Source organism: Thamnophis sirtalis, unplaced genomic scaffold (assembly GCF_051295495.1).
Source record: "Thamnophis sirtalis isolate CommonGarterSnake01/CBP01778 unplaced genomic scaffold, rThaSir2_p1.2 scaffold_8, whole genome shotgun sequence".
Lineage (NCBI taxonomy): Eukaryota > Metazoa > Chordata > Lepidosauria > Squamata > Natricidae > Thamnophis > Thamnophis sirtalis.
In genome coordinates this window covers 55,263,071-55,290,335 of record NW_028261388.1, presented here as the reverse complement: position 1 = coordinate 55,290,335, position 27,265 = coordinate 55,263,071, and the positions used below count along the sequence as shown (strand labels likewise).

Genomic DNA, 27,265 nt, shown 5'->3' with positions numbered 1-27,265 from the left:
AGGGAGGGAGGGAGGAATGGAAAGAAAGAAAGAAAGAAGAAAAGGGAGGGAAGAATGGAAAGAAAGAAGAAAAGGGAGAGAGGAATGGAAAAAAGAAGGAAAGGGAGGGAGGAATGGAAAGAAAGAAAGAAAGATAGAAAGAAAGAAAGAAGAAAAGGGAGGGGGGAATGGAAAGAAAGAAAAAAGAAAAAGGAGGGAGGAATGGAAAGAAAGAAGAAAAGGGAGGGAGGAATGGAAAGAAAGAAGGAAGGAAAGAAAAAAGAAAAAAGAAAAGGGAGGTGGAATTGAAAGAAAGAAGAAAAGGGAAGGGGTAATGGAAAGAAAGAAAGAAAGAAAGAAAGAAAGAAAGAAAGAAAGAAAGAAAGGAAAAAGAAAAGGGAGGGAGGAATGGAAAGAAAGAAAGAAAGGAAGGAAGGAAGGAAGGAAGGAAGGAAGGAAGGAAGGAAGAAAACTAGGTGGGTGGGAGGGGAACAGAATGTAAAAAAAGTAAAATTAACAAAGTGAAACTCATGTAAACCACGAACTGCTCCTGGAGGCAGCAGGGAGGTCGTTTTATCCTGGAAAATCCCAGCCTGGCTGATCTCCCAAACCAAGATTGGCAGATTAATCACTATGCTTTAATTATGTTCAATTTGTAATAATGAAAATACATCCTGCATATCAGATATTTACATTATGATTCATAACAGTAGCAAAATTACAGTTATGAAGTAGCAACGAAAATAATTTTATGGTTGGGGGTCATCACAATATGAGGAACTGTATTAAAGGGTTGTGGCATTGGGAAGGTTGAGAACCACTGGTTTAGATGCTGTTGGCTTGTATTTCTGAGAGTTAAAAGACCCAAAATATCCAGAAAACATCAGTCTGAGAAAAGCTACTCTTGTGAGACAGCATTCAATATGGACAGAAATATAATTTGAATAGTAGTTTGCGTGAATAACAAAGTGCTGACCAGTATCCAGCTTCCCATTAAGGAATAATATATTACTATGAATTGTATCATTATGGGACAGCAGAGAATCATAGGATGTCACATAGGCATGTTTATTCAATTTGGACAGTTTTCATAACTTTTCAAATAGTAGTACTAAACACTTTTTCCTCATGCTTAATACAGTCATCCGTCCAATTCTTAGAGAATTTATAAAAATATTTTTCATCCAAGAATCCTGATAAAGGTAAAAATAAGTATTTTATAGCAAACAATGGACAGACACACTAGTTAGGAGTACACCTTATAGCATCTATTGTACCTTTAAATGTATCCTTGAACTGCGATAAGAGAATACCAGTTTAGGTAGGAGACTCCCATTTAGAATCAACACATGAAGAATCATTAATAATCTTTTCACTCTTTATATTGTGTTCTAATATCCATTAACAGCCAGTTATTTTTGAATATGGCATGGCTGTTAACAGTTGGAAGCCTTCTTTTACATGTAAGGTTTTTTTTAAAAAAAAACATGCATTGTCAAACTCCATATTGTAGACAATCATGTCACACTAGTGGAGATCAGTGATGTCACCACTGCTACTAAGACAGGGTAGGAGTGGTTTGCTGCTTCTTACATGGTGAATTCTACACTGGAATGCATAACCAGAAGAGAGCTACAATCATGGCTTCTTCTGGCTCCTGTTATTTCTTTTATTGCCATTCTAACCTCACCTTATTTGCTGAAAAGAAAAGAAGAAAAGAGAATAAAAGAAAAGGAAAGGAAAGGGGGAAAGAAGAAAAGAAAAGGAGCCACTAGGCAAATGAATAAAAAAGGAAGAAAATTTGTTGAGAAAAAAGCTGTGGTAGCCATACGAACAGGAAATTTTAAAGGTACAATGAGATCTAGAGTTGTCCACCTAACTCCTCCTGAAGAAATTAAGTTTATAGTAAATGCCATGCATTCTTTAGGAATCACACATTTTCACTTCTTTCTTTCTTTTTTTCCGTATTATGTTGCCCATTTTAGACAGGCAGTTAATTTCCTTTTTTAAGGTGCAGAAGCATCTTTCAAATCTACATGGCTAACTTCATAAACAAATCCCATACATTAGTTTGACATGCTTTACATTTACATTAATCACCTTTGTTAAAATGACAGAACTGAAACTGGTTACTTTCAACAAGATAAAAAGTATTTTCAGTTCTCCCATAGCAGTGCAATGTTGTATGTTTGAAAATTGCAGATCTTATGATATTATAGAACAGCAAGGAACTGAGTAACATAGTAATTGTCTGGTTTGGGTAAGTTTAAATCCATGCTAATGTAAAACTAACTCACATTCCAGGCAGCCACCATTTTACCCCATGTCTGCAACCCCATTATACACATTTTTTTTCAGCTTGACTCAGCTTTTGTTGTGTGTGAATGAAATAATACCTTTAGGAAAACAAATGGGATAATTTTTTAACTTACTAGATTTTCAAAATTAAAACCAAAAAACAACACATTTGAAAGAAGTTGCTGCACCTGCAAAGACACTCTTTAAGCTTACTATGAAATACAAAAAAGTGCACTCTTCTATATCTACATATAAAACATATTAGAAATAAAACTTGTGTAAAATGTTTGCTGTGCAAACTATAAAAAGTCAGTCAGTCCATTGTCTTTCCTAATATTTTAGGTCGGGTCCTCTTGCTTCCTATTGCAGAGAATCACTGTTATCCAAGGCCAGCCCACTGATATTTGTAGTTGAGAGGTCTGTTCCATCATCTTCCGTGCTGTCTACAGATTCATCCTCACTTTGCCCTGCCATCATGACTTGCTGAACAGCCAAAGTAGTACCATCAGATGAAAGCGATTGGAGACTGTCTACATTCATGTTGACGGGAGCTGTAATTGTTACAACAGCCCCTAAAAATGGATAAAAGTACAAGTCCAGTTGGAAAAAACAATGAGATATTTTTAAAAACCCACAACTCATTACTGAAATATGCATTGGAAATGAATTACAATTACACGTACCATTTTGTCCATTCTTTTCCTCAGTAAGCACTTTAATGACATTTGTTCATTTTGCTTTATTCTACTTTGGACTAAATAAGAATTCTGAATTTTGGAAATGTTAAGGTGCTACCATCTTAAAGTAGCATTACAAGATTTGCAACATCTGGAGCAAATGTTTACATACCGTGTTTCCCTGAAAATGTTTGTTACAGTGTGTTATTTTCTTTTGACCCCTGGAATAAACACTTGGCCTTATTTTCGGGGAGGTCTTATTATTTTTCAGGTGCTGTGTTGCAATATTTTCGGGGAGGACTTATTTTTGGAGGAGGGCTTATTTTAGTGCATGCGCCCAAAAGCCCGATTGGGCTTATTATCCAGGGAGGTCTTATTTTCAAGGAAACAGTATACTAAATGGACATCAATAGTTAAGCTAATATGCGAAATTTGTGACATATGGAGTTTTTACTTGTGGAGAAGCCCCATTAAATGCCGGAACAGGGATATTTAGCTTCAATCCACTGCTATAAATGTACTTGTCTAATCATGTCTACTTTGGCAGATTTAATCATTTCTATTTTCTATGCCATCCATGAAAACGTATTTAGTAAATTAAACCTATACCAATTCATTATTTCCATTAGGCTTTATACAGATAAATTGAATATATTTACATACTGACTCATCAATCAGTAAAGTAAAACATAAAGTAGTTTTTAAAAGCAATTTAATGAAGTAAAGCATCTGCTTACCATCTGACATAGTAAGTTCATTTGATTGATGCTGAGCTACTCCTGATGCAATGGAGTCTGGCCAGAACCTCTGAACTGGTCGGTTTTGGGCTGTTTTCTTCTTGGTTTTTGGTGTTTCAGAACAGCTGGAATCCAACATTGGCTGGAGAATTCTCCTTCTAGCATTGATAAACCTAAACAAGGGTAAAATGTAAACTTCCAAAGTAACTTTAGAAATCTATGAACAAATTATCATGTTCCTTTCTGTAGCTATGCTTTGCAGATTCTTCCCCATCCTTAGAAGAGCTTTGTCCTGCAAAAGTGGCCAAATGGCATCCAGATTGGTAAATTTGGGCAATGTGTTGAAATCCTCCCAGTTGCTTGGGAATCCTCTGACCATGTACCAAAGGTCTTTCAAACTGGGTTTCATCAAACAATCGGAGGAAGGCCACAATCACCCACTTAAGGCATTCTTGTGTCACAATGCACAATGAAGCTATCCAGATTTGAGCATGTGTTCTAAAGGACCTTCAGGCTGGGTGGTTTGGGCCTGAACTGAGGTAATTTGCCAATTTCTTCTCAAAATTCCCAGCCTAATATTTCCCATTTGGCGTTATGAGGTAAATTACATATTCCCAACACTATCCAAATTTCTCTATTGCAAAATACACTGATTTTTTTTCACAGACTATGAATTTGTAGAAAATAAACACGCAGTATAGAAATTATAAAGGGACACAGTGGCCTTGCTGTTAAGATGCTGGGCTTGTCAACCAGAAGGTTGTGGTTCGAGATCCAAGCAATATGTGATGGGATTAGCTCCCATTCTTGCCTCAGCTCCTGCCCACCTAGCAGTTCAAAAGCATGCAAATGCGAGTGGAGAAATAGGTACCACTTCAGTAGGAAGAAAACATCATTCTGCGAGCTTTGGCATATAGCCATGCTGATCACATGATCATGGAAGCGGCTTCAGACAATGCTGGTTCCTTCGGCTAAGAAATGAAGATCAGCACTGCCCCCTAGAGCCAGATATAACTGGATAGGGGAAACCTTTACCTTTATAGAAATTATGGCAGTAAATTGAGACCTGGGTTAAAATCCAAATTTCCATTTGATCACAGGTGATTTTTTTCAGGGGGTAAAATATGATGAGATCTACAATGTACATTACTTTGAGTTTCCCAGAAGGAAGATGAGATAGAACTATAAAATAATTCTGTTCAACCTACCAGTTGTTAACCTGGAGTAAGGTAAGATTTGTTTGTGCTGCTATCTGTTTTTTCTCATCTTCTGTTGGATATGGATGCTACAGAAAGAAATATTTTCATTATTCTTTTTGAATTAAATTTATTTTTAAATAAATTACATTAATCATTAAAACAATGTCTTAGTTTTTATTACAACTATTCATATCCCATTTTTATAACCATCTGTCCAAAGAAGTTTATAAACAAGATAGTAATTACAGCTAAGAATACCATACATGTTATTTAAAACAAAAATGCTAGAGATTCAGTTAGAGGGGTTGCTGCTGCAAGTCCAGCAAAGGAGTCTCTGTGGTGGGGATCAGCTTTTTTACTCTCTTTTTTAAGAGATATTTTCCACAAGGCAATCAGTGGTAACATGTTTCAAATTTCCCTTACAGTATAAAAGAAAATTGAAATTGAAAAGAGATTTAATATTCCACAAGCATTTTAGTAAAACTTAATTGTCCACTAATAAAATAAAATATGACCAACTAAATTAAAATTTCTATAATGCATCCTGCAGTGATTTCAACTATTGTCATTTAATTCATTTGTACCTGCTAAGTTCTTTTAATTCCATTAAAAGGGTGTGATTTATTAAAGTAATACTAATGTGAGGACAGTACTCAGATTTCCATTTCCCAGCAATTAAAATCCTGGTGGTATTAATGGCCAACTTATAGTATTCGTCATACTTCCAAACTTTTCTAATATTAGAAATTACAGGCTCATAGGAAATCTCCTTCCTAAAATGCTTGATATTAATATTCAAATTATTTTTATGTGCAGATAATCACAAAAGAAAGAGCAAATTTTTCTACTATTCTATTAGAATTCTCTCATGATCAGCATATTGATGATACTTCACTCCAAATTGATAGTTCTATGAAGCATACACCTTCAAACTCTTGCAAGCAGTCCAAAAAAATTCATGCTTCACAGTATAAAAAGCTGCTAAAAGATCTAGGAGGACAAAGATAGTTGTGTCACCTCCATTCACAGGACCAACCAAAGATCATCCATGAGATCAACTAATGAAACTTTTGTCCATGGCCAGGTCTGAACTCAAGACTGTCAAGGAACCAAATAATGTGTATCTTCAACAGCCTTCTGCCACTTCAGTCCCCATTTTCAGAAAACCTTCCTAGGATGATAGTTTTTCAGTTTTATTTCATTGGATTTTAACAAGTGAGTAATCCAATGTCTCTGCAAGGCCCTTTGGCACCTCCCTTTTCCTCAAAAAAGGTGTTGACTACAGCCAGTGGTGGGTTTCAAAAAATTTTGGAATCTATTCTGTAGCTGTTTTGTGGAAGTGGCTCGGCAGTCATGTGACTAGTGGGAGTGGCTTGGCAGTGGTGTGGCCAGGTGGGAGTAGCCAACTTGGAAAATGTGGTGAAACTTACTTAACAATGCTCTTGCTCAGCAACCAAAATTTTGGGCTCAATTGTGATCATAAGTTTTCTTTCTTTCTTTCTTTCTTTCTTTCTTTCTTTCTTTCTTTCTTTCTTTCTTTCTTTCTTTCTTTCTTTCTTTCTTTCTTGTGTCTCTCTCTCTTTCTTTCCTCCCTCCCTCCCTCTTCCTTCCTTCTTTCTATCTTTCTTGTGTCTCTCTCTTCCTCTTTCTTTCTTTCTCTCTCTCTATCCTTCTTTATCTTTATCTTTCTTTCTCTCCCCCCCCCCCTCACACACACATCCCTTCCAGTTGGTGAAAATTTCTGTTGAGGGCGTTTTTTAGAGGCTTTTTTAAAACAGTTAAGCAGAGTCATCCACATGGTGACTCTGGCAGCAGCTAGCTCAGCCTACCTCAGCTCTTGCCTTTTTCCTTTTACATTTTTTTTCTTTTCATGATGGCAGGCAAGAGCACAGTTGAAATCCTCTCTGAAACAGCTGGAAAAGGTATATGTGTGGGTCGGAGGGAGGGGGAGGAATTCAAAAAGTTTGACTGCATGCAGAGCCACATTGCCTTTTCAAACACACACAAACACACACACACACACACACACACACACAGACATACACACACACAGCTGGATAAAAGTATATAAGCCCAGCTTCACTGATTACAAGTTTGAAAAGGCATCATGGCTCCACCTGCAATCAAAGGCTCGGATTGGAAGGTAGCAGGGGAATTGGGGGGAGTATGGCAGAGGAGCTGCTTTCAAGCCATTGGAAAATATATCTAATTCAACTTCTGTGTTTGTGTTTGTTTGAGAGTGAGTGAGTGAGAGAGGGATCCAACTTCTCTGTGTGCGTGTATCTGTTTGAGAGAGGGGGGAGGGAGGGAGAGAGGGAGGAAGGAGGGGGAGGGAGAAGAAAAAGAATGAAGGAAAACTTTTTTGGAAAGGAGAAAAATAAATGCTGTCGCTTTAAATCGGAACTGAGCATGCCTGGCTGTGGAATTCTGGGAGTTCAAGTCCACAAGTCTAAAAAAATTTGAAACCCCTGTGTCAGTGCCTCACCAGCCATAAACCTCACCGCACGACACTGCTAGAGAGACAGTAAAAAAAATTTTCCACAATACATTTGATGACAAATATCATTTCATTATGGATATAATAAAAGTTGTACAATGCTGTCTCCTTTAATCAAAACCATCAGCACTATGTAGTACCCATGGATTAAATGTTATAATTAGATAGACAGAGTATGTATGTAATATAAAATAAAAAACTTGTGGCAACATTTATATGAACTTTCAGTTAATGAATAAGCTGATTATGACTACATAAATCACAGGATAAATGTATGATCTTAAACTAACAACACATGGGGCCCCTTTTGACTATGGAGTACATTTAGTAAAGCAAATCACATAACAATCCTGCTTCTGCATACAGCTAAACATTTTATACAGTGAATTTCTCCCAAACCCTGAGGAAGTGGTTAGACTGACAGAAACTTAAATATAATTCTCAAAAGACTACTGATTGAAGGAGCACATGATTTAAAAAAAAATCCTGATACAAATGAAATAAAACCAGAAAATCACAAGTTTACCTAAGAGCATTTACTGAAAGTCTGATTCATCTTTCACAAATCAAGTGGAACCATAGAAATAGACCAGTGATGGCTAACCTTTTTCTAAAGGTGTGCCAAAATTGTGTCTGTGTGCGCTATTGTGTGCATGCGCGTGCTCCACCCACCTTCACGTGCAACCCACCCACCCCAACATGGGGGAGGCGAGTTTTCACCCTCCCCAGGCTCCGGAGGCTTTCCTGAAGCCCGGAGAGGGCGAAAAACAGCCCAACAAGAAGTTAAGGAATGAAATTCTGGTTGGCCTGTCAGGCCTGTTTTTCGCCCTCTCTAGGCTCTGGAGGCTTTCCTGAAGCCTGGGGAGGGTGAAAACAGCCTCTCCCAGACCTCTGGAAGGCTGAAAATTAGCTGGCTGGCGTGCGCATGTGTGCCAGAGCTGAGGGCTGCTGTGCTGGCAAATATGGCGATGCATGCCACCTGTTTGCCATAGCAGAAATAGACTTTAAAAAGTATTGTCCTTCCTGAAATTGGTACAGGAGAAAATAGCCAAGAAAACAAAGAAATGGATTGTTGGATAAATCAATGCAGAAGTCTCACTCAAAGTACAAATGGTCAAGCTTAAATTATTGACTAGTATGTGAAGTCCTAGAGAAAAGACCAGAGAAAAGGCAGATGGGAGTCAATTACAGCAGCGATGTGTGCACCATTGGAAGATCTGAAGGAGCAAACTGGAAACACTTCCTCCTGGAGAAAATGTGTGTGTATAGTCATGAAGACTCAGTCCAAATTGATGGCACATATTCAATTAATCAATAAAATAAAATTATAATCAGTAAGAAACTTTTTTTTTAAAAAAGTGTTCCCAATCACTGAGATAAATTCTTACCCCTATATGCTGGAAAAGCCAAGATCTCATCACGTTTGTAGCATGTTTTGGAAGAACGCCCCTTTTATTCTTTGATGATCCATCATCTTGATGCAAGATGCTTAAATCTTGGTTTAATTGTAACTGGAGCTAAACAATAGAACTTTATTAAAACACCATAAACATCATCAAAAAATTCTTAATATTTCACAAGAATAATTAAAAAGCACAACTTTTGTATTAAAAGTAGAAGGAGCGTGACACATGTACTATTTCATATTGAATGCAAAAACTATTTCAGTGCTATCAAATTATGAGAAAAAGTTCTAACCCTATGCTCACTAGATGTTTTCTATGCACAAGGAATTTTACTGAAATTTTATTTTATTTTTTGGTTCGCGTGCCATAAGAAGGGGGAGCGTATGGGGGTCGTGCGCAGGCATGCCGCACCCATAATGCAATGTGCGACACACACACCCCAGTGTGCATGCATGCATGACAGGCGCTCCCCCATTTTTTGCACGCTTTTTTTGCCTTCATCAGGCTCCAGAGGCTTTATAGGAGCCTTCCAGAGGGCTTAAACCAGCCCTACGAACAAACCAGAAGTCCGGTTTGCTCGTAGGGTCGTTTTTAGTCCTCCGGAAGCTTCAGGGAAGCCTCCTGAAGGTCCCTGAAGCCTCCAGAGGGCTTAAACCGACTCTACGAGGAAACCAGAAGTCCATTCCCGAACTTCCGGTTTGCCTATAGGGGCGATTTTTGATGCTCCGAAGGCTTCAGGGAAGCTCCTGAAGCCCCCAGAGAGCCTCCGGGGGCAGGAGAGGCTCTTTTTATCCTCCCCAGGCTCTTATAAAGCCTCTCACGTGCCCTGAAAAATGGCTCCGCGTGCCACTTGAGGCATGCGTGCCGTAGGTTCGCCATCCCGGGTATAGGAAAATGCTCTTTTACTTTTTTCCCCACATTTATTAAAAATATATAAATTCATCGTATAGACAACCTATTCCACATCTTATTAAAATCCTGGCTTCTTCTACTTTAAACCACTCTGTGAAATGAGTAGAACAAACCTGTGAATTCTGGATCCTGATTGTTCCAGGGGACAGTGCTTGTGTTACTACTTGTCCTTGAGGTGTGACCACTGTTACTGGCTGATATACTGTGCCACCTTGAAAGAGTGCAGCAATCAAGAAAATAAGAAAACAATAGATAAAAGGTTAATTGATGCTTAGTTATTATTAAATATATATGTAGCTGTGGTTAAAATACAAAACTATTTTTAAAATGCAAAAGTGAATATTTTTTCTGATTCCATAGAATGCTTTAATTTTATGGAAGCAGAAATTCAGTTAAGATTGCCCCCAAGGTCCAAAAAGTCAAGATGGCAGTCTCAATAGTGCAACTGTTTATGGATTGAGTTTCAACTTGCTTCTCCTGAGGAAGTGGACAAGGCCATGGGAGCGGTGAGTGCCTCCACTTGTATACTGGACCCGTGCCCCTCCTGGGTGGTCTCGACCAGCAGGGAGGTGACACGTGGCTGGATTCAGACGATAGTTAATACTTCTCTTCGGGAGGGATCCTTCCCGCTCCTCCTAAAGGATGCAGTGGTGAGACCCCTCCTGAAGAAACCTTCTCTGGATCCAGCCATTTTGAGTAACTATCGTCCAGTCTCCAACCTCCCCTTTGTTTTGAAGGTTGTTGAGAAAGTGGTGGCCTTTCAACTCCAGCGGTCCTTGGATGAAACCGATTATCTGGACTCCTTTCAGTCCGGTTTCAGGCCTGGTTACAGCACGGAAACTGCTTTGGTCGCGTTGATCGATGATCTCTGGTGAGCCAGGGATAGGGGTCACTCCTCTATCCTAGTGCTCCTTGACCTCTCAGTGGCCTTCAATACCATCGACCATGGTATCCTTCTGCGGCGGTTATGGGAGGTGGGAGTGGGAGGCACCGTTCTTTGGTGGTTCTCCTCCTACCTCTCGGACAGGTCGCAGTCGGTGTTGGTCGGAGGGCAGAAGTCGACCCCTAGGCCCCTCAATTATGGGGTGCCACAGGGTTCGGTCCTGTCCCCCCTCCTATTTAACATCTAAATGAAGCCGCTGGGTGAGATCATACGCCGGCACGGGATTAAATACCATCAATACACGGACGATACACAATTGTATCTGTCCGCCCCGTGCCAACTCAGTGAAGCGGTAGAAGTGATGTGCCAGTGCCTGGAGGCTGTCAGGGTCTGGATGGGAACGAACAAGCTTGCACTCAATCCCGACAAGACTGAGTGGCTATTGATGCTCCCTCCCAAGGATGGTCCACCTATTCCATCTCTTAGCCTGGGGGGTGAAATTATACGCCCCTCAGAGAGGGCTCGCAATTTGGGAGTCCTCCTGGATCCATAGCTGACTTTAGAACATCATTTGTCGGCTGTGACCAGGGGGGCCTTTGCCCAGGTTCACCTGGTGCACCAATTGCGACCCTATCTGGAGGGAGGCCCTTCGGATAGTCACTCACGCCCTCGTCACCTCAAGACTGGATTACTGTAACACGCTCTACATGGGGCTGCCCTTGAAGAGTGTTCGAAGTCTTCAGTTAGTCCAGAACGCAGCCGCGCGAGCGATTGTGGGTGCACCTAGGTACACCCACATTACACCTATCCTCTGCGAGCTGCACTGGCTTCCTATTGGTCTCCGAACACGCTTCAAAGTGCTAGTCGTTACTTTTAAAGCCCTACATGGCATCGGACCTGGCTACCTGAGAGACCGCCTCCTGCCAATTACCTCCCATAGACCGATTAGATCGCACAGACTAGGCCTCCTCCGGATTCCATCGGCCGGTCAATGTAGGCTGGCAACCCCCCGGGGGAGGGCCTTCTCTGTAGCTGCTCCGGCCCTCTGGAATGATCTCCCTGTTGAGATCCGGACCCTTACCACCCTTCCGGCCTTCCGTAAAGCGACCAAGACCTGGCTGTTCTGGCAGGCCTGGGGCTGTTGAATTGTCCAGCCCCACCCTAGGTTGTGATTGTTGTTGTAATTTTAAACTGCTGTTTTATTTTTGTATCCCCCTTCCCTTTTTTATTGTAAGCTGCCCGGAGTCTTCCGAGAGTGGGCGGCATAGAAAACTAATAAACTAACTAACTAACTAACTGAAGCCCTGCTCCTTTGCATATGCATGTGATTTCAGTGCATAAACAAAAGAGTCATGGCTAGCAAAACCTGCATTTTTACTTCTTTAACCTCTGTTGTGTATGTGACTAAGAATATTTTTACTATATTTGATATTATTAGACAATTTAGTGTTGTGAATATTTTAAATTACTCAAATATATATTTTTGCCTTCATTTTCTTTTCATTATTTCCTAAGAAGGGTAAGACTAGATAAATTACTCTTTGAAGAATAAAGCTATTGTTTAAAATGCTATTTCATTATTTCAAGATAAATAGATAGCATGTATTAAAAATAATGTTTATATTAATTTTTCTCTTTAGAAACTATTAAAAAACCAGAAACACAAAAACACATATATCCACATACTTAGATAAAATGCAACTTTTAAATGTTTAATGTTTCTTACCTGCAACCGTTGCCATAGTTACATTTCCCTGCTGTAGGGCTGATGCAGGTACCACAATCCCCTGGGGACTTAGTGTACCTGTGATGGCACTTTGAATTGGCTAGAAACAATAACAAGAAGAATTACATAGCGTTATATTTATGAATGTTCCCATGATTTCAGTTAAATTATTTTAAATCAGAGAGAGATTTGAAAAAAAAATAATGGTATTGACAAGTATGATTAAAAAAATATGTTATGAAAACAATTTCAATGAAAAGAATAACTAAGCAAGAAATAATAGTTTGCCAATATGTATGTTGATTCTAAAATGTTAGCTTTCTTTCCAATATTGAAACATTCATAGAATAGTTTAAACAATCATAAGAATGTGGAATTATAACTAAACCACACCATAGTAATACTACTCCTAACATAGTGAAAGCTTGAATCTGTGTATCAAATTGGCATGAATATTTGAAAATAGCTATCTAGGTATTTTTTTAAAAAGGAAGAATAAATAAATTGTACAGATTTTCAGTCGTAAAGATCTCCTGAGCATTTTAAACCTGAGCGGCAAAGATGATTTTTTAAATATGCTAAAAGTTCAGATTTAAAATATTTATCTAAATTAGTAAATCATCGAACAAAATACAATTAATATATGAAATACAAGAATGCAATTTAATAAGTTGACATGAGGTTGACATGAAATATTCAATGAAATTCAATGAGCAAATATTAATTTTCTAAAACGATATATTAATATTTTAAACTATTCATAATTAACTTAATTTTCTTCTGTAAGTTATAAATATATGTTTCCAATGGATTTCTAGGAGAGTTCTTACAGTAATGAAGATGAATACCATAAACTATTTAAAGGATTTATTTTTTCATAGTACTTATATTATTCCAATCTCAAACATGTCTGGGCAATATTCAATATCCCCATCTCTACCACCACCCCAAATAAAATACTAATACTAATACTAATAATGAATAACTAAATGCAAATCAATATTAAAAACAAACCACCAAAAAGCGAGGATCAAACCAAGATAGTTGGCATCAGTCATGCAGCTAAGGTCAAAAACATGTTGAAATAAAACTTAAAATTTGTTTATGGAATTTCAGGAAAGTGAGAGATGCTTGGAACGTGGGGGGAAATGTATCCCCAAAGGTAAGGGTTCTTTCAGAGAAGGCCTGTAATAACCACAAGAATGGCGAGAACTTTCAGGTCAGCTCTTGAGGACCAGACTGAATGGGCAGAATCAGTTTTGCAAGGTATTGTCCAATATATCCTGGTATTGCACTGTTAAGAGTTTTTTACATTTAACATCAGCATTTTGGATTGGCCCTGACAGTCTACTCATAAACAATATAGTGACTTTAGTAGAGATATAATGGGGAAGGGTTAGAGCAGAATGTCCATTAAATCCAAATGTGATTTTATGCATGTATTGTTGACCTGTGCATAAATGGTAAGCACATGGGCAGAAACATTATCATGCAGAGATTTATTTTTTGTTGTATTTTATCTCCAATAAACTCTGATCCAATTAATGAAGAATTTACTTTGGCAGACCTCATTCTGAAATTTAAATAGAGATAGTCCTCAACTTATAACCACAACTGAACCTAAAGTTTATGTTGTTAAATGAGTTTTGCCCCATTTTACTATCTTTCTTGCCACAGTTGTTAAGTGAATCACTGCTGTTTTTATGTTAGTAACCTGGTTGTTAAGTGAATATGGCTTCCCCATACACTTGCTTGTCAGGTTGCAAAAGGTGATCACATGACCTTGGCACTCAGCAACAGTCATAAATATGAACCAGTTGCCAAGCATCTGAATTTTGATCACAAGATCATGAGGATGCTGCAAAGGTCGTAATTCTAAAAAATTGTCACAAGTCACATTTTTCAGTGCCATTGTAACTTTGAATGGTCACCAAATGAAGTTGTAAGTTGAGGACTGTATTGGTGCCCATATTACTTAGGTTTAAACAGAAATAGTAAATTATGTAACTATCTGAATTGGGGGGAAATCACATAACTTTCATTACTATTATAAAATTTAATTGCCAATTGGGACACTTTTTACAATAATTATACTATTATGTAGCAAAATAAAGGTCCCTAGGTCAATGATGGACATTTATAAGCCATATTGTTTCAGGTTAGCTTTTTATGCCTTCAATTAATGCAGTGGTGGTTGATCTTTTGATCGCCAGTGCCTTGTCTTGCTTAATGTATTTTGGGTGGCTGATTGATTATTTAATTTTATTTTATTGGATTTACAGAGGACGTTCAGAGTTTTGGTTGTTGTTTAATTATGTAAAGCCTAAGTTTTAAATATTAGAGTTTCTCATTATTTGTCATCGTAACAGGGCAGAAAAGAATGCAATTAAATTTTAATAATTGTGGTAAGTGGTACTTGGATGTGCAAAAAGGGGTAACAGTCTGCATTCATGTTGACTTAGTCTAATATTTGCAGCACATTTTCTTAAATTCCTCTCCCAACATAAAACAGCCAGGAAAGGAAGTATTTCATGAATAAAACATGAGATGAGTGATTCCTACTCATTTATATTTTTCAACTAGTTTCTTATGCACATGGTTTCTTGTGCTTAGATTTAATTACTGAATCGGAAGAACTTAATGCTCTGAAGTCTTGTGTATATGATGGAGAGCTATCAAGAACTTTCTTCCTCTACTGATAACTCCCTATTATGGATAGGGCCATTATTTACAATGAGATGAACAAAGCCAACCCAAAACTTAGGCCAAGGAAACAGTGCCAAAGAAGTGTAATGATAATTGTGTCAATTTTGCTCTACTGCTCACATTTTCTGGTGACTCTTTCCATGAAGACAGCTGCTCCAGCAAATCCAAGCTATCTTTATCATGTTTAAAGTTGCTGGACTGCAGACAAAGAGTTAACAAATTATAGTCATTCTTTAAGAATTACAATTTCATGTACCGGATTACTAAAAACTGCACAAGGGAAACCTGGTATCTTTAATAACATCACAAAGAGTTAAACAGTGCTAATTGGTAAGTCATAGATCATCTATTTTAAAACTGCATTGTTATGCATTTAATCAAATTATTAAGATGGTATAAGATTTTTAAAAATCTTCTTTTATCTAATCTGATTTTTTTTTTGAATATGGTACATTACAAAGCAATTAAGAAAATATCCTTCATTTGTTATGAAAGTTACCTGGGGTTGTACTGGTGAATAAGGACTCCCAGATTCCCCACTTAGCAGAGTTTCACTGTTCATTTTAGTCTTTAGACATGCAATATAGCGACTACAAAAATCTTTACAGAGCTCATTAACTTTTTCTAGCTCAAGCAGATGAATTCGTAGAACCTGAATTGCTTTTACCATCTGAGGATAAATAAACAGAATTTTAAAACAACATACAAAAATGTCTTCATTTCATTTACATTTATTGATGATACTGTATTTATATCTGGCCTCCCTGACAGAGTTTACAATAAAGTTCAATGACTATAATTTACAACCATTAAATGAAAAATGTTATTAAATACACAGAATAAAGTAACAAAATAATAGTAGTAGTAGTAGTAGTAGTAGTAGTAGTAGTAGTAGTAGTAGTAATAATAATAACAATAATAATTTAATAATAATAATAATTGATCACATACTCAGCTGCTGTAAAAAAATCGCACAGACTGATTATAAATTGTGGCACAATTCAGTAGCACAAATTATCCATTGGAATTTGTGCAACAATTATAATATTAAAACAGCAACAAACTGGTGGGAACATCAGCCTGAAAAAGTCACCGAAAATCAGATGGTCAAGATCTTGTGGGATTTCCGTATACAAACGGACAAACTACTGGCGCATAATACACCAGACATCACACTGGTTGAAAAAAATAAGGTCACAATCATAGACATCGCAATACCAGGTGATAGCAGGGTCGCCGAGAAGGAACATGGAAAAATCGCAAAATACCAGGACTTAAAAATCGAAATTCAACGACTATGGCACAAACCAGCAGTGGTAATTCCAGTGGTAATTGGTACACTGGGTGCTATTCCAAAAGCATTGGAATTACATTTAAAACCGTTAAAAATTGACAAAATCACCATCAGTCAAATGCAAAAAGCCGCACTGCTTGGATCTGCACGCATATTACGAAAATACGTTATGACGTCCTAGGCCCCTGGGTGGGGCCCGACTAGTAACCAATGCCAAATCCGGCGAAACAACTGGCTGCTGTGATACAATTGAATAATAATAATTTTAAAAATCTGTTTAAAGAAATAGGGCTTTACCTAATGTTAAAAGTGGATTGAATAATTTGTTCGCAAATTATTGAAAAAGTTGTTGGCAAACAGAGTTACTATAAGTATTTATATTCTTGTCTTTCAGTATAGTACAAGGTACCATAGTTATAAAGTACACAGATAATTATAAATAAAAACAATATACATACATACATACATACATACATACATACATACATACATATATATATATATATGCTGGTCTTGTTGTATTCGGGTCTTTTCCCATGTAAGATCTCAATATATATACACGGATCCTGGTGTAACCAGTACGGTGCAACGGGGCCCGGCATCCACCACATGAACATGCGCAGCAGCGTGCACACACACAGTGTGTGCATGCGTCCTTACCTCCTGCGATGCCTCCATGATGCTCCAGCTGCTCAGCGGAGCATCGTATAGGCACCGTACGCTTTGTGTGCATGCATGGAAGTGCTGAAGAGCTCAAAGTCCGGTAAGGAACGCGGGCGGGTGGCTGCTCCAGAACACCGTACCGGAAAGGTATCCAGTGCTCCCGGCAGGGACTGGTACGCCCGTACCGGGGCGTACTGGTTGTAACCCACCACTGATATATGTACACATACACAAACAGATTTGGTTTCCAAGCAGGCACACTTCATCGCTTGCTCAGGGTTGCCGTCCGCAAAGAAATTAGCAAAAATGTTTGTGAAACACATTTATCGCCTGCATGGGGAGCCCAAGAGGATCATTTCAGACCGTGGAGTCCAGTTCACAGCCACGTTCTGGAGAAACATATATATGTTTTATGTATTATAAAAGGTATTACTACCTTTTGCAACAGATAGCATTTTATAGCTATATATATGCTGGTCTTGTTGTATTTGGGTCTTTTCCCGTGTAAGATTGAGATTGTCTTGGCAACGTTTCACTCACTATCTTCAGGCTGGTCTTTTCGGCTTCGTGTTTGTGTGAGTAAAGTGTGGTCAGAACTGCCGGCATAGTCAGCTCCATAGGCTCACCTCTACAGAATCTTGCCAAACTCCTCACCAAACAACTCCAACCCTACGCAGAATCCATCACCTCACACGTACAAAACTCACTCCACTTCATAGAAACAATAAAGAAACATAACCTGCAACCTAGCAACATACTCATGAGCTTCGATGTCATATCCCTCTTTACCCAAGTGCCTATAAAAGAAGCCTTGACAGCTATCCAGAACAAACACAACCCCCCATAAACACATCCTGGACCTGACCAACCACTGCCTAAACGACACATACTTCATCCATAATGGGCAAAGATACAAACAGATAGAAGGAGCACCCATGGGATCACCCCTCTCACCCACCATCACAAACTTATATATGGAACATTTTGAAACTAACGCCTTAGATAAATCTGAACACAAACCCAAACTCTGGCTGAGATATGTTGATGACACTTTCGTGATTTGGCCATACGGGAAAGAAAAACTGGACAACTTCCTCACACATCTCAACAGCCTACACCCCAAAATACAATTCACTATGGAAATAGAAGCAAACAACCAACTTCCCTTTCTGGATGTCCTAATCTACAAAAAACCCAATGGCACACCATCTACCAGAAAAAAACACACACCAACCGATACTTAAACGCACAATCCCATCACCACCCTGCACAGATCAACTCTGTAGCCGAGACCCTCATCTCCAGAACCAAACACCTAGCCGACAAAGACCACCTGAAAACTGAATTACAAACTCTCACAAACATATTAATCTCCAACGGATTCCAAAGAAAAACAATTACCAACCTAATCCAAAGGGAGACTCCCCTCAAAACCGAGACACAGAACAGGACAACGGCATCGCCTTCCTCCCTTACTTCAAAGGCACCACAGATAAAATCAGCAAAATTCTCCACAAGCACAATATCAAGACAGCCTTCAACACTGACCAAAAAATAGCCTACATCTTAAGAAACCCCAAAGACAAAATCCAGCTAGGAAACCAAGGAGTCTACAAAATACCATGCAAAATCTGCCCTGCAACATACATAGGACAAATGAACAGGAAAATAAATGCACACATCGCAGAACACAAGAACGCAGTAAGAAAAAGAGGAAAAAAAAACTTCCTCCCTTTTCCAGCACCTTAAAGCTACAGGACATGAAATTAATTTTGAAGGAACCAAATTAATCTCCAAAACTGAACACTTCAACAAGAGAATAATTATGGAAGCTATCGAAATAGAGAAACACCCCCACAGCATGAATAAACGTGACAATACCTCCTGCCTACCAGACATCTGGAAACCAGCCCTAGTCAACAAACGAGCCCCACCCACCACCCAGGCCATTACAACACAAAACAACAACGGACACATGGCGAGTGAGACCTCGCTGAAATGTTCCCAAGACAATCTCAATCTTACACGGGACATGTGTGTGTGTGTGTGTGTGTGTACGTGTACATATATATATATATATACATGTATGTATGTATGTATGTATGTATGTATGTATGTATGTAGAGAGGGAGAGAAATATTTCCTACATGGCTGTTTAATGTAATAGAAATGCTAGGATTTAAGAGGAAAAGGGTAGCTGGGAAGGCTTTTCCCTCCTCTTTAATGAAAACAACCATTGAGAGGATCTTTCTATTAATTTCACTTTAAATACCGAAGTCATCTAGAGAAGGCTTTCTGAAAAGCATACTATACTGCTACTCAAATTATACAACAGAATTCATATCAACCTTGTGTTTGACTTTCATAAAAAAGTTGGCTAATGCTGCTTTACTTTGCAATACAGGTAGTCCTTAGCTTAAAATTATTAGTTTAGTGACTGTTCAAAGTTACAACAGTACAGAAAAGTGTACTTTGTACACTTACATTGTGCAAGTGATTTATGAACATTTTTCACATTTATGCACATTGCAGTATTCCATGGTCACATGGTTAAAATTCAGATGCTTGACAATTGGCATGTATTTATGAAGGTTGCAGTGTCCCGGGGTCATATGCTCACCTTTTATGACCTTCTGACAAGCAAAGTCAATGGAGAAGCCAGATTCATTTAACAACCATGTGACTAACTTAACAAATGCAGTGATTCATTTAACAACTCTGGTAAGAAAGGTCATAAAATGAGGCAAAACTCAATAACTGTCTTGTTTAGTAATGGAAATTTTGGGCTCAACTGTTTTCATAAATTGAGGACTACCTGAATATTATTTAACTTAACCAGTTCATTAAACATTAATTGGGATACAAATTTTACTAGATTGGTTATCTTTTTTAAAAAGGCTTTATTTCAGTGCTTTCTGAATTCCTAGTTCATTTAAATAGATAGGCACTTTGCCACTTCATTTTATTCTCTACATTAAACTGCTTATCTAACAAAGAGAGGGAAAAAATAAACTTCCTTGGGGGAACAATCTCTTTTACTAGGGGCTGTGGTAGTTTGTGGAGATGCATAACTTGTTTATATGAGGAGATGGCCATATTTTTATTGTTTTATATGTTAACTACTAAAAATCATTGGAGTTGGACAACCAAAAAGGTCAGTTTGCCAAGTAACATTTGGAAATGTATGCTGAAATACTTCCTTACTTTGATCCATATTTATGTGTTACATTGGCCATGTTGGAAACAAAGAATACTTTATCCCACATTTCAAGGAAAGAAATAAAGCATCAAAATAAACATAATTTTAAAATAGCAAGATTTGTACAAATACAACAAAAGAAACATAAATTAATGTCACTTTTTTCCTCAAATGCTTTTACTTACTAAATTATCCGTTTCTGGATCTTCACAAAAAAAGGGTTTTCCTTCCTTCTCCTGTTTCCTAACAAAGTTTTCAATATCTACATCAAAACTTGCAGATGTTGTGCCCTCTGAACCCTGTGTAGATTGTTCGCATTTTTCAAATAACAGTGCTAATAAGGGAAACAGTGGATGCCTAGGAATTAAAGATGAGCAAACTATAAGACTATAGAAATTCTAAGCCAATATGACAAAACGTGTATATTTTAGATACTGCATACATAATAAAATAGATTACATTAACTATTATGATGCTGTCTATTCATGGCTGATCTAACCTGGAATGGGAAACTAATCTTTTATTTGCTGTTTAAATCTATTTGTGCACTGTTGGGAAGAAACTAGGGTATATTGCATTCTCAAGTCTAAAATTAATTTTTATTGTTACTGTTTTTTTTTCATGTTTCGAGCACCAAGTGTTTGCTCATGATTGTGGTGATACAAATATAATGAATGCAAATATTTTAAAATCTATATTCAAATAGAAACTCTTAATCTGAAATAAAGATCACAAACCTTACTTAAATAAATAAAATGTGCACTGCTATCTTATGCCAGTTCAGTGAGTTGTCAGTCTGACTTTAATAGAGCTTACGCACTTGTAAACATGCAGAACATTGTAAGTAATAAGTAATAAAATGACTAAAAATATACATCCAACTTAATTATGAACTCAAAATACATAATGTTTGTTTGTGCGCCTGCTGTTAAATGTTTGAGTTTAGGTACCTTTTAAAGTACTGATTCTACATTGTGGTTGCACTGGGATTGGTATCTTTACTACACAATTTTATACTAGCATTGTATAGGGGTATACCTGACCTTGCCCAAGAAAATAAAATTGCAGTAGTTTTCAATTTTGGCTAAAATGGTGAAACATAGAGGAGTCTGGCTACTGAAAGAAAGAAGGCTTCAGAATCCTTTCCTCTATTGAGTTTTGTATGGTCTCTTTCAACCGTGATTGTCTACTACATCCCAGAAACTTCATCCTTAGTTTGAGAACAATCATTCTACAGATTAAAGACAATAATATACTTTACCACTTAAGACTGGTCAACAGTACTACCTGTAAATAGCTTGCTTGTCTGCATCCATCGGTGTCTGAGATTCAACTGGGGAAGGACTCAATCCTCCTGCATCTGTTTCTAAACAGTTTGGATCCTGCTCTGTTTTTAATTCTGTTACTACTTGCATTTGCTGGAAAAGAAAGATGCTTTATATTGCCAGCTCCACTGAAAATGGTTTGTCTTCCAAGCAAAGTTGGTATGACTTGGCAACTATACAAAATGTACAAACAGTTAACAAAAATAGATAGATGGATATAGGCATATGATCTTTCTTATATCTTTTCTCAGTAAGTAATTGTGGTTGATCATAAATTGAAGATATGTAATATAACAGACTCTCTTAACAATCTTCCTCTGTCTTGCTGTTGATATACAAGAATTTCCTTCCTAAGCTGTTCCTAAAAATGTTGTATTCACTTCTCCATACAATCATCTGCAATCAAATTCAAGTGTTATTTTTTATGTTACTAAGACCTATGTACATGAATACACAGATCAAAAACATAAAAAGTTTAAATATTCTTCCAATTAAAAAACATTAATTATTAAGATAAACATTTCAGATTGGCACAAATCTATTACATTTGTTATGACACAGGATGTGAAAATTTTTGAAAACTGAAAACCTAATTCAGTCAGTTAATAAATCAACAGTTTCAATATGCGAGCTACATTTACTTGATCTAGAATTTTGCACATTTAATTGTTTAATTTTTAAAAAATCCCTCCCACACACCCCCTTTACCCTATAAACTCATTTATATATCTATAGCTCCAGTGAATTCATTGTTAAAATCTTCTCCATGTACAATTTTGCATAAAAACTCAACTATGTTTGTATTTCAACATTGGCATAAAGTTGGGAATTGGGCAGAAAGATCCAAAAAGCATTTCTTTCTACTTATCTAGGGATTCATAAACTGCAGGACCTCCTAAGATGAATGTGTTAGGAGGTTCAAGCTAATGGATGGCATACTACTACTACTACTACTACTACTACTACTACTACTACTACTATTATTCTGTGGTTAATCTTTGGTGAGATTCACAGCCTGGTTGGTAGCTCAACAGCTCGATTCCTAACCAAGGACCTAGGAACTGTTAAGGTAACGTCGAAGGATATAAACTGTTCCAGGTAGGGTGGTTTTTTGTAGAATCAGAATGTTCAAGTCTGATAAATTTAAAATTTCCAAATAGCGAGGTAGCCCTTTGGGTATTGCTCCAAGGACTCCAATTACAATCGGGACAACACACGATTTTTTCCCCACAGTTGCTCAACTTCAATTGGCAAGTCCTGGTACTTTGGGATTTTTTCTTGCTGTTTATCTTCAATTCGTGCATCTCCAGGTATTGCAATGTCAATGAACCATACTTTTTTCTTTTCAACTATTGTTATGTCAGGTGTGTTGTGGGCCAAGTGGCTGTCAGTCTGGATTCTGAAGTCCCACAAGATCTTGACTTTCTCATTCTCTAAAAGCTTCTCAATCTGATGGTCCCAGTGGTTTTTGCTGAACTCAAATCCGAACTTTTGGCACAATTTCCAGTGAATGGTCTTAGCAACGCGGTCATAGCGTTGTAGGTAGTCAGTTTGTTAAATTTTGCTGCACCCACTGATCAAGTGGTCAACTGTCTCATCTTTCTCGTTACAGAGGCGACATTTGCTGTTGGTGGTAACATGTTGAATTTAGTTTGTGGCTAAGGCTTGTTCTTAAGCTGCCAAAATAAAGCCTTCTGTTTCTTTTTTCAGTGCTCCTGATCTTAACCAGTTCCAAGTTAACTTTTGGTCAGCTTTGCCTTCAATACTTTTCAAGTATTGGCTATGCATAGCTTTGTTTCTCCAATGTTCAGCTCGCTTCTCAATTACTTTTTTCTTATATTCAGCTTTTGACTTAGTTGTCTTTAAAAGCCCTCCTTTATTTACTTCCTTAATCATTGGTTCTTCACTTTTCTGGATGTAATCATTGAAGCTGTGTTTTTTTTCTTCCACAGTCTGTTTTACTTGTAGGAGTCCTCGACCACCCTCTGCTCTTGGCAGATATAATCGGTCAACATCACTTTTAGGGTGCAAAGCATGATTCATTGTCATAAGCTTCCTTGTTTTTCTGTCCAAATTGTCCAACTCCATCTGGGTCCAGTCAATTATTCCTGCAGAGTAACGAATCACAGGTATAGCCCAGGTATTTATGGCTTTTATGATGTTTCCTCCATTCAATTTGGACTTTAATATCTTGCAAATTCATCATTGGCTGAAGTTAATTCCTTGACTTTATTATGCATTAAGTCAGAGGCCTCTAAAATCCCCAAGTACTTGTAGCCTTTTTCTGGTTTTACTGCCTTTATCATTTCTTCATTCTCAAGTTTTATTCCATCATCTTCTATGACCTTGCCTGCTTTGGTTGCCATTGTTGCACATTTGTCAATTCCAAACTGCATACCAATGTCTTGGCTAAGTTCTTTTGTGCTTTCAATTAATACATTCAGTTCAGCTTTTGTTTTGCCAAACAGCTTCAAATCATCCATGTACACCAAGTGCGAAATTTTGAGTCCTTTCTTTGCAAGTTCGTATCTACAGTTCATCTTCTTCAAAATGATTGTCAGTGGTAGCATTGAGAGTATAAAAAGTAGGGGTGAAAGGGTATCACCCTGGAAAATGCCTCGTTTAATTTCAACTTCATCCAGTTCTTCTTCATTAGCTATAAGCTTCGTTTTCCAGAGGTTCATTGAAGTTTCCATGATTTTTTGTATGTTGCTGCTAATGCCAAAGATTTTCAGGCATTTCTTGATCCAGCTATGGGAAACTGAATCAAACGCTTTCTTATAGTCTATCCAAGCCATGAACAGGTTGGTTCATCTTTTCTTTGAATTCTTTAGGATTAGCTTGTCAATCAGCAGTTGGTCCTTTGTTCCTCTTGAATTTTTGCAGCATCCTTTCTGTTCTACAGGAAGCAAGTTATTTCTTTCCAAGTATCCATAAATTTGGTTTGCAATGATACCAGTAAGAAGCTTGTATGTTGTTGACAAACAGGTGATTGGCCTATAGTTTCCAGGATCCCTTCCTTTTTCTTTACCTTTTTGGATCAAAAATGTCCTTCCAGTTGTCATCCATTCATCATTTTCAGGTGTTTTTAAGATCTGGTTCATTTGGGCTGCCAAATTTTTGTGCACACTTGTAAGTGCCTTTAACCAGAAGCCATGTAACTCATCTGATCCAGGTGCACTCCAGTTCTTCACTTTTCTTGACTGTCTTTGCACCATTTCTTTTGTTATTTTCACATCTTCCATTTTATGCACTTTAATAGAATCCTCAATCTATTTGATCCATTTTGCATTTCTGTTGTACATCTTGTTGTTTTCCCACAAATTCTTCCAGAATTTCAGAGCTTTCTCTTTATCAGGCTTTTTATTTGTTGTTACTCTATCTCCACTTTCTAAGCTCTTATAAAACTGGTGCTGATTTGCTCTGAACTGTGAGTTTTCCTTGAATTGAGTTACCTGGTTTTCATATCTTTTAATTTTTTCAGCAACAACAACAACCCTCTGCTTCAGCTCTTCAATTACTATTGCAATCTCTTTATTCTCTAAATTGTATCTTGCTTCCAGGCTGCTTTTGACCTGCTTGTTCTTTAGCTGGCCTTGCCTTAGGTTCTTCAAATGGCTCAAGTCTCCACGAAATTTTTTGATCTTCACTTCCAACTGAATTTTCCATTTAGGCTTCCTCTTCTTGCCTCTTTGGTTCTTTTATATTTTCAAACCCAATTCTCATTTAGGCTTCCTCTTCTTGCCTCTTTGGTTCTTTTATATTTTCAAACCCAATTCTTTGGTGGTTATGAAGGCTATTGCATACATCAGCTTGTTTGTTTCAGCTAATGTAGGGGTTTGAATGGTTTGCACAGCCTCATTGACCTTTTTTACTACCTTTTTCAATTCTTTCCGGTTCACTTGGTTCAGCTTTGGCAAACGTGTTATTTCAGCATCTTCCATTTGATGCTTTATTTTCTCAGCTAATTGAGCAATATCTGTTGGTGTTTGTTCTTCAGTGCTTCCTTGTTCTTTATCTTCATCCATTTCAGCATCCTCTTCCTCCCTTTCTTCCTCAATTTGCTTTTGAGCCTGCAAATCATTCTTGATGTTACTCTTCTTTGTTTGTATACTCAGACCATTAGTTGCTTTCTCTTCGATTCCTATTAATTCTGCTGTAGTGAAAAATTGGTGGCTTAGAATTGCACGTCGTGCGTCCATTAGCCTTTGTTCACTGATTGTCCATGTGGTTCACCTTCCAAATCTGATGCATTCATTTTTGAAATCCACGTTTTGCTGGCTCAGACTGATCGGAAGCTTTCATAATAGAGATGTTTTCTTCCCTAGTCCAGATTTTTTGCTTTTTCATTTTTTCTTCCAGTAGCTTGTCAGCCCATGCCCTAGTTGCCTAGCAGAGGGAGCTGAGCCCTGTAGCTCATTTTGTGCAGAATGCCCAGGAGCCATAGCATCCAACAGAACCCTTGTTAATCTGGGCAATGGTTCAACTGGCATAAACTTCATTTTTTTTGTATTCACCATATTTGTATGGGTTGTGGAGCAAGTTTTATCTGGCCCTTCACCTAAGACCTGTCTGATATGGTTGTACCTGTTCAGCATATCCCTTAGGATCATTAGAGCACGCAAGCCACTCCACCACGACAAGGCAAAGCTCCTCGGTCTGATTATTATTATTATTATTATTATACAATTGTATCACAGCGGCCAGTTGTTTCGCCGGATTTGGCATTGGTTACTAGTCGGGCCCCACCCAGGGGCCTAGGACGTCGTAACATATTTTCGTAATATGCGTGCAGATCCAAGCAGTGCGGCTTTTTGCATTTGACTGATGGTGATTTTGTCAATTTTTAACTGTTTTAAATGTAATTCCAGTGCTTTTGGAATAGCACCCAGTGTGCCAATTACCACTGGAATTACCACTGCTGGTTTGTGCCATAGTCGTTGAATTTCGATTTTTAAATCCTGGTATTTCGCGATTTTTTCATGTTCCTTCTCGGCGACCCTGCTATCACCTGGTATTGTGATGTCTATGATTGTGACCTTATTTTTCTCAACCAGTGTGATGTCTGGTGTATTATGCGCCAGTATTTTGTCGGTTTGTATACGGAAATCCCACAAGATCTTGACCATCTGATTTTCGGTGACTTTTTCAGGCTGATGTTCCCACCAGTTTTTTGCTGTTTTGATATTATAATTTTTGCACAAATTCCAATGGATCATTTGTGCTACTGAATTGTGCCGCAATTTATAATCAGTCTGCGCGATTTTTTTACAGCAGCTGAGTATGTGATCAACAGTTTCATCAGCTTCTTTGCAAAGTCTGCATTTGGCATCATCAGAAGATTTTTCGATTTTGGCCTTAATGGCATTTGTGCGGATAGCTTGTTCTTGCGCAGCCAGGATTAGTGACTCTGTTTCTTTCTTTAATGTACCTGTTGTTAACCATAACCAAGTTTGTTCACTGTCCACTTTATCTTTTATTTTTTCCAGAAATTGGCCATGCAGTGCTTTGTTCTGCCAACTCTCCATTCTTGATTTTATCACATCTTTTCTGTATTCTTGTTTCGTCTGTTGGGCCTTCAGTAGATTTTTGTTCTTTACTTCGATTAATAGATGTTCTTGATTTTCTTTTAAATAATCAGCCAGTCCATGTTTTTCTTCTTCAACTGTTTGCTTCACTTGTAATAATCCTCTGCCACCTGATTTTCGGGGCAGATATAGTCTATCAGTATCACCACGTGGATGTAAACTGTAGTGCATTGTCA

The 27,265-nt window shown here is 37.8% G+C and overlaps 1 protein-coding gene across 5 annotated transcripts in view; it reads right to left on the bottom strand.

Moving 5' to 3' along the window:
- Positions 1–1,028: 1,028 nt before the first annotated feature.
- Positions 1,029–27,265, bottom strand: part of PKNOX1 (PBX/knotted 1 homeobox 1) — a 54,988-nt gene continuing 28,751 nt past the window's right edge. For 3 of the 5 annotated variants that reach the window (XM_087721707.1, XM_087721706.1, XM_087721709.1), the window contains 10 exons: positions 21,464–21,594; positions 20,362–20,533; positions 15,520–15,690; positions 15,141–15,218; positions 12,315–12,414; positions 9,819–9,916; positions 8,776–8,904; positions 4,900–4,976; positions 3,692–3,864; positions 1,029–2,849 (listed from right to left, as the gene is read on the bottom strand). In XM_087721707.1, the coding sequence (XP_087577833.1) occupies positions 2,638–2,849; positions 3,692–3,864; positions 4,900–4,976; positions 8,776–8,904; positions 9,819–9,916; positions 12,315–12,414; positions 15,141–15,218; positions 15,520–15,690; positions 20,362–20,533; positions 21,464–21,594 (1,341 nt within the window). In that variant the 3' untranslated portion in view covers positions 1,029–2,637. Of the gene's footprint in view, positions 2,850–3,691; positions 3,865–4,899; positions 4,977–8,775; positions 8,905–9,818; positions 9,917–12,314; positions 12,415–15,140; positions 15,219–15,519; positions 15,691–20,361; positions 20,534–21,463; positions 21,675–27,265 lie in introns of all 5 variants that reach the window. The other 2 variants (XM_087721708.1, XM_087721711.1) reach the window with 2 other exon arrangements.